Genomic DNA, 7,900 nt, shown 5'->3' with positions numbered 1-7,900 from the left:
ATGAACAAAGAAATATAATAATAATGCTTTTATTATTGCCTCTAGGGCATATTTCCAACATATTTCATCAACCCCCTCCCCCCTCCCCCCATGCCAAAGTTATTAGGACCGAGGTACATAGGTTATCAGGTTTGCGATATGTGAGTTACCATGCTATTCACATAAGAGCAGTGCTAACTTCCGACATAGCTCGTATCGTTTCCTTTTTATGTGTGTGTTCACTGTCCAGTAATAGTTAGTTTAATTAGCAGCTAATCACATGCATGCAGAAAAATGATGATGCCAGCCTAAATTCTTTTCAAAACTAAAAATTCAAAATGTTTTGTAGCTCAAACGTCCATGGAATTGAGAAATTATCTTCACATAAAGATTCATCGCGACGAGACCTTTGAAACTATATAACATGCCGATATGTTTCGATGATTTTTTTCCAGGTCAATACCAGGCATGTACTATATAATTATTACGTCTATGACACATAAGTTATCAAGTCGTTCCTCGGGGGCAGGACGTTCGACGCTGCATGGGTGACGTGGGGACCCGAGGACCCTGATTTTCTCGCGCGCGGGACATGTGGAAGGAGTAGTTTACTCGCTCGATCGTGACTGAGAGATGCCGATCGGACGGATACCGAATCGTTCGGATCTGTTAGCGAATTTCCAGTCGACTGGAAAATAGCTTTCTCGAGGTGACGTGGGGCATAAATTGCCATGCTATTTACACAGTAGTTATCATAGGACGTTTTCAACAATTTTTTCCTTGGGTCAATGTTATCATGGTGTTGTACATAAGTTATCAGGTCAACGGTGCTTATGTCATCATGTTATTTACACAGAAGTTATCGAGGTTTTTTTAATCTTTTTAACAACTTTTTTGCTCGATCAAAGTTACCGTGGTGTTTTTGTGTAAAATATCATGTGCATGGTGTATATGCTATTTACATAGAATTTACCGGGGTTTTGTTTTTAAGAATTTTTTTGCCGGATCCATAATTTTTTCAATCCGAAGACAAAATGAGCTTAGTTCACACAGAAAATCTACTTAGTTTGAGATGGTTAATGGACATCAACTTAGTTAGGTAGGGACCCCATGTACGAATCCTATGTACCATGCTATTTACACAACATTCTTTTCTTTGTTATTTTTTGGCTGGATATGTGAAGGTACAAAAGAAAAGAAAACTAAATTTGTCATCAAAGCCGAGCTAGCCCAAGTGGTTATTGAGTTCATAACTAACATATAGGGGTATGAGGTTCGACTCCAAGCTCCCTAGCTTTTTGCGAGAAATTGAACCAGATCGAGGGACCCAAAAAAGAAACTTGTGCGAGGGATTGATGGCCGAAAGAAAAAGGAAACTCCCTCGCGGTAATGATGGCCGAAAAAAAAAGGAAACTCCTTCGCGGAAATGATTCCTGAAAAATAAGGGAACTCCCTCGCGGGAATGATAGGAAAAAAAAAGAGATGCGAGATGAAACTTGCATGGGGCGTTCGATGCGGATCTAACGATGAGCGAACCATTCGGGTCTGTTGCAAACTGTCAGTCGGCAGGAATTTAGCATTCTCAAAAAGTTTAATGTCATTTATAAGTTGTTAGTGTATTTTATATTCTTATTTTAACACATTGATGTGTGTCTGCAAAAAGAATCAATTTTGAATTTTAGAGGAAAACCTCTAAAAATGTAATATGTCAAACATTGCTGTGTGTCTGCAAAAAAAAAAGATTTTTTTAACATGTTTTATATTCTTATTTTAATATCTCATTGATCTTACCTAAAGCTAGATCTTATACTAGTTGCCCCATGTATGTATGGAAGTGTACTCCGTATTATTGTTTAATATAATATATATGTGGTCAAAAAAAAGGAAAAAGGATCGCAAAGAACGGGAGGCCTTTCATCATCGGTATTTGGTGGTGAAGGCATTTCGCTGCTGTATAAGCATGACACAATAATGCATCGGGTGCCCCAAGATTTGGGCTAGTACAGTGCACGTCAGTTTTATTTGGGATATGCTGACTGCTTTGGTTACTTATTGTGATGTTTTTTATCTACCAGAGTATTTGACAAACTGATAGAGGTTAATCTTTTTTTTAATTTGATGATGACTGGAAATAAATTCACCCATATAAATCAGGTTATTTTGGAATTTCAGAACAACAGAGCAGATTACAAAAGACATGCGTTAGTAGAAAACCCGAACAGATTACGAAAGTGAAATATGACCATTTCATATTGCAGCAATTCAACCCAACCAACTTGATATTTTGAGTATGAGACTATTTTATTATTACGATTAATGAGCACCTACGTACCATATACCACTAACATAATTGAAGCCGAAATATATGCATGCATATATCCCACCAACATAACTGAAGCAATTTTATTATATTTTTGCATTTCTCTTGAGATTTAGAATCTTTTACATGGTACCATGAATATGTATGTACTCAATCAAATTATAGAACCACAAGAAAATAATAAGCCTGTATATACCGGTCATTGTAGAGAGGTAGAGCATCATATATAATTAAAAAAACTGTACGGATATTTCCAGATAAGTATATGCATCTCAAGAGCAAAGGCATAAATCCACTAAAAATAACCATGTAGAAATAAATGTTGTAAAGCACATGAAAACAACAAATTCTCATGTTCATAAACAACCCCGCTGGTTATGCTCTACTAGATAGGGGATTGCTGAAATAGACCACCAGGCAATTCACAAACTCTCCCTGAAACAAGCTACAGATACGAGATCATATCAGGAATGCATGCTTCAGCAGAGCCTACTGCATTGCACAACTGTGTGTCTGCGAGGCGGGTGGTGAATGCAGGAGCCAGTCTTTGGCGCAAACAAGTGCCTCCACAATTTCAGGACGAAGCGAGCTTCTATAGTCATCGAGCATGCGGCTTCCTGTTACTGCAGAAAATATAGAACTAACCGTGCTCACTGTGGACACCGGAATGGCCAAGACATCACGCGCCATCTTCGAGAGCGTTGGAAACCTGAGCGTGTTAAGCTTCCACCAGTTGAGAATGTCAAACTCTTGGGTACTACGTGGCGTCAGGGATTCTTCCAGGTACTGCTCTAGTTCAGATTTTGAGGGCTGGGTTGTAGCAATCTCGGAAAGATACATGTCGAAGTCCACAAGACCATCACCGGTGGAAGCTGGAGTTGTTTGAGTATTATTCCCGCTGGCAGATTGTTCAACATAGACCGGTGGCTGTGCTACATACTCCTTATAAAGCTCATGCACTGAATCATTCACCGCCTTAACATACTTCGCTGCCTCGACGCCATAAATCTTCGAGTAACTGAACTCGACAAGCTTCATCTTAAAACGCGGATCCATCACAACAGCGACGGCTAACACGAGGTTGCAATCTTTCCAGTACTTGTCGAAACTCTCGTGCACATCTCTAGCAATGCTGCCGACAACTGGATCTTCATGTGCCGCGGCATTTGCCAGCTCTAGCTGAAGTTTCCAGGCTTCATGGAAAAAGATGTCTGAAGTTGGGTTTGCTACTGCCATGACGCTATGAGCCGAGTCATAGAGCAGCTTCAAACAATTGCTGGCAGCCTCAACCTTTTTCCAGTCCTCGGCTGAAGGCGCTTCGTTATAGTTATCATCACATGTTTCTAGTATAGTGAAAGCCTGCCTATAATCCAAGGCAGCCAAGAGCATCAGATAGGTGGTGTCCCACTGGGTTGTAACATCCAGACAAAGGGTCTTGGTACCAGGGATCTCCAGCTGCAGAGCAATCTCAGCAAACTTTTCGTCGTGACTATCAGAGGCTTTTATGAACTTTATGCTTTCACGGATACCAGAGATGACACCATGGACTGAAGCAATCACATCCTGTGCAGCTGCATTCAGGATATGTGCATAGCACCTTACAACAAATAGCTGGCCCTTAAGCATGACGCCGTTCGTATTGGAAAGATGATCTCTCAGGTTTGCACTGTAGATATCATGAGATGGGCAATCATTATCCAATGTGATGGCGAATAGCTTCTCTCTCATGCCCCAGTCAAAAAGGCTTCTGCTGATAGCTTCAGCAAGTGCATCCTGCGAATGAGGAGAAGCAACCATCGTGAAATTAAGCACTCTTCGATGCACTCTCCACTCCATGTCAATAAATTGCCCCGCAATTGACACATAGCCAAGAGTCTGACTAGTTATCCATAATCCTACGGTGAGGCTCATCCTTCCAGGCATAGTGCTTAATGCTTGCAGTAGGTTGTGTTTTTCTTTCAGATACACAGCATACACTTCTCCCTCCATTGCATCAACGTCTGACAACTTGAAACACGGTTGCAGACTACCAATAAGAGCGCTGAAGGCTGGCTGTTGAACAATATGAAGTGGGTAGTCATGCAAAATGATGAGCTTTGCCAGATACAAGCTGCTACGTTCTTGATCAAATGTAGCGTTTGCAGAGCCATTTCGCCTGTAACGCCTCTTAGAAGGGCGTTCTATGGTACCCTCACCATCATTGTCAGCCACTTCTGCTAAAGGCAATGCCAGTTCCCTCTCTTGGTTTTTGATAACAGGACATGAACCCTGTATAATGTGCCTTTTGAGATGACTAGTACCTGCAATTTTTGCGCCAGAACTATATGCAAAGGTTCCCTTGCATAGGTTGCAGCATGCAATTCGGCATCTCTTATCCCCAGGCACATGTTGAATGGTGAAGTGCTCCCAGACTGGTGACTTCTTTTTCCGGCGTCTTGATGAGGTTGGTGGGCTCACATCAGCACTGACCAATGGATTACCATGGGCCATCTCATCACCATTGACCATGTTGTTAACTTGAGCCATCTCATTACTATGGATCATGTCATTAACTTGAACCATCTCATTACCGTGGATCATCATCTCATTACTGTGGATCATCTCACTACCGTGGACCATCTCATTACCATTGATCACCATCTCGTCACCATGGACTATCTCGCTCTCTTGAACCATATTGTCACCATGGAGCATCACACTGCAATGAACCATTTCACTGCTACTGATCATCTTGTTCCTGACAATCATCTCCTCATCATGCACCATTGCAGTGTCATTGCTCTTTGGTTCACCCATGCTGAGAAACACTATCTGATCGAACCCAAAAGCCTGACAATTTGGAATGATTGATCAGATAAAATAATGTCAGATCTAATGTAGTCAAATTAGATCACTTGGATCATATCATAAATAAGGCTAAAATAACTCAATTTAGATTCAAAACATCACAGACAGACTAAGGGATCTTACATAACTTCTGTCAGACAGTTTCCAGTGCAACAAAAATTACTCTGCTTCAAACTGAATGTCTGAGATTTCAAGCAGAACCAAAATAAAAAACTAAAACAAGTTTGAATATGATGATAACATTTTCAGTCATCACTATTTCTCCTAGCAAGGCTGTCATTTTCTAGAAAAGAACTGTGACCACCAGTATAATGCATATAGAGACAACACAAGTGTGAATATATCATTGAAAATCAAATGGAAAAGGAGGATCTATTAAGAGCCAGGAAAAACACTGGAAGCGGATCAATAAATTTTCTAAAGGAAACAAGATTTAAGGTATAACTGGAGTAAGTAGACCACAACTCAAATGATAAACTTCCAGATTTGTACAAGACGGAGTTCATTGGTGTTAATTTATGAATTATGATCAATCAAACACTAGATAAAGGTGATACGCAGAATTTATATGTCTATAAGTGTGTACAATGAAAGTAACCAATATAATCAATCTAAAATATGTTTGGCCCTGATCGTTAAGAACTACATTTATTTATTTAGGCTCATAATAAGTTGGCATCTTTGTTCCCTATTTAACTGACAGAGAAGTTTGTTAGCCACAACTCAGTTCTTGAATACCAGTACAGCAGCTCAGTTTTCCTGGTTCCATATGAATGTGAACATCTACTTGAGTTGACTGGTAAGAAGGGATTAGTTGGTGAAACGTAAAACTTCAAATTCATGCGTATGCACATTGACTTAGCTTGGATAAACTTGTGCGGTTCAAACCCTGCACCGTATCAAGCATCTGTCCATACATCAGAATCAGAACCCCCAACAAAACACCAGCCATCACGGCGTCTCTGAGATAACGAACTACTCCCAAGTCCCTTAATCACGAACAACCCGGCCGCAGAATCGACGCCGGTGGCGAGGGGATTCCGGAACCGGCAACACATTGGGCAGGAGCGCACCGGCAAAACCTGCGCCCTAGACTCACAAACCCTAGACGAATCTGAGCTCCTGGCCGCGCAAGACGACGGGCGCTACAGAGAGGGGATTCTGAAAGGTTTGGAGAACTTACAGGAAGGAAGAGGAGGTGGTGGTGGTGGTGGCGGCGGCGTTCCGGACGGACCAGCGAGGGCTCGGCCCAAGAAGAGCCGAGGCCGAGCAAGACGTAGCAGATCTGGGCGACGCCACGGGGTGGCGGAGGTGTTGCGGGAGACGCTTTAATGGGCTCACGGGTCGCAGCCCATCGCATCTAGGGTTCCAACTTCCAACTTTTTTTAAGTTTCGGGCGCCGTGACGCACCGGCCTGACCGTGGGCTCCTGGGATTGGGTGGAATCTCTTTTCTTCTCTTTCTCGGAAAAAAAGAAACTGTTTTTGTACCTCTAAAAAAAACTGTTTTCGTCTCAGAATGTATCTTCATAAATTCTTTCTATTCATTATAAAAATTCTTTGTCTTCTTAAAGAGTTTTTCGTTTGTGAAACTTTGTGTAGATTTAGATACAACACGTATCTACAATGGTGCAAATTTTAATCCTAGATTTCAGACAAATCTCAAGAAAAAGAAACAAGACAAACCATAAAGTTTTGTGTAAAATGGCCACAGATCTGGCCGTTAATGTAGAGTGGGCCCTGAATTTCACCTATTTTCCTTTATCTTTTGGCAATTTCATTTTCTTCGATTGGATCAGAACTTTCATAGTTTGATGCTTGATGTCAATACTGTAATCTTTTCTCTCTATAAACTTGTAAATAGAATAATTTGTTTTTTTTTCGGAGAAACTTGCAATCTATTCATCATCTTGCCATGGCAATATAGAGAACACTTGAAGTAGCAAAAATTACAAACAAGTTCATGAACCACCTAGCGACGACTACGAGCACCAAAGTGAGTCAAAGGCGCGCCATCATAATGTTCTCATAGGACCACTGCACCAGAACAACACCCGTCGCTCATCAAGAGAAGGGTAGACCGAAAGGATCTAGACACAATACCAAAGTCTGAATCCAAAATCCATCGAAGGCCAGCACCGACTAAATCACGCGAGATACACGGAGATACACCTTCATACACCTCAAATGATGGTAGACGCATCATTGAAACGAGGATCAGCATGAAAGACATTATTCTTAGGACATCAACGTCGTCACACAGCCCAATCGAGACGTTAAACCAAACAAAAGAATCAGGGCCCGGAGCGAGTCATATTGCCTTGTAGATATAGTTAGCAATTTTTCCAATGTCAACTAATTACAGTCAGCATTACGGACCAACGTCTTAAAGAAACGAGAATTATACAACAACTAAATGTGAGCTACTTTGTTTTCTTTTTCTACATTCTATATATGTCAAGATGAGCTGCTCGACTCCGGTGAGGCAGGGACGATGAGGACGGCGCGCCTTCGGCTCGCTCTAATGCTTTTAATCGTTGTTAGGTGGTCTATAGATCTGGATGTATTTTTATTTTTGGTATTCTTTGTACTACCTTGACAGTTGACGAATGAAAGAATTCCTTATTTAATATTGTTTTAAATTTTATTTTCTTATTTAACACTGGAAAAATGTTTCTTCCCTGTCTAATATCAACTTTAAATTTTGTTTCCAATGTAACACTTTAATCCATTTTTTGACCTAACGGTGTTAAATG

The 7,900-nt window shown here is 41.0% G+C and overlaps 1 protein-coding gene across 1 annotated transcript; it reads right to left on the bottom strand.

Moving 5' to 3' along the window:
• Positions 1-2,569: 2,569 nt before the first annotated feature.
• LOC125531687 (zinc finger BED domain-containing protein RICESLEEPER 2-like) lies at positions 2,570-6,490 on the bottom strand. Its single transcript, XM_048696000.1, has 2 exons — positions 6,330-6,490; positions 2,570-5,128 (listed from the first exon to the last, which is right to left on the bottom strand). Exon 2 carries the CDS (start codon positions 5,093-5,095, stop codon positions 2,789-2,791), a length of 2,307 nt encoding a protein of 768 aa, XP_048551957.1. The 5' UTR covers positions 5,096-5,128; positions 6,330-6,490; the 3' UTR covers positions 2,570-2,788.
• Positions 6,491-7,900: the final 1,410 nt, after the last annotated feature.

This window comes from Triticum urartu, unplaced genomic scaffold (assembly GCF_003073215.2).
Source record: "Triticum urartu cultivar G1812 unplaced genomic scaffold, Tu2.1 TuUngrouped_contig_7857, whole genome shotgun sequence".
Lineage (NCBI taxonomy): Eukaryota > Viridiplantae > Streptophyta > Magnoliopsida > Poales > Poaceae > Triticum > Triticum urartu.
Note: the sequence above shows the minus strand (reverse complement) of the source record. Positions and strands in the feature narration are given on the sequence as shown.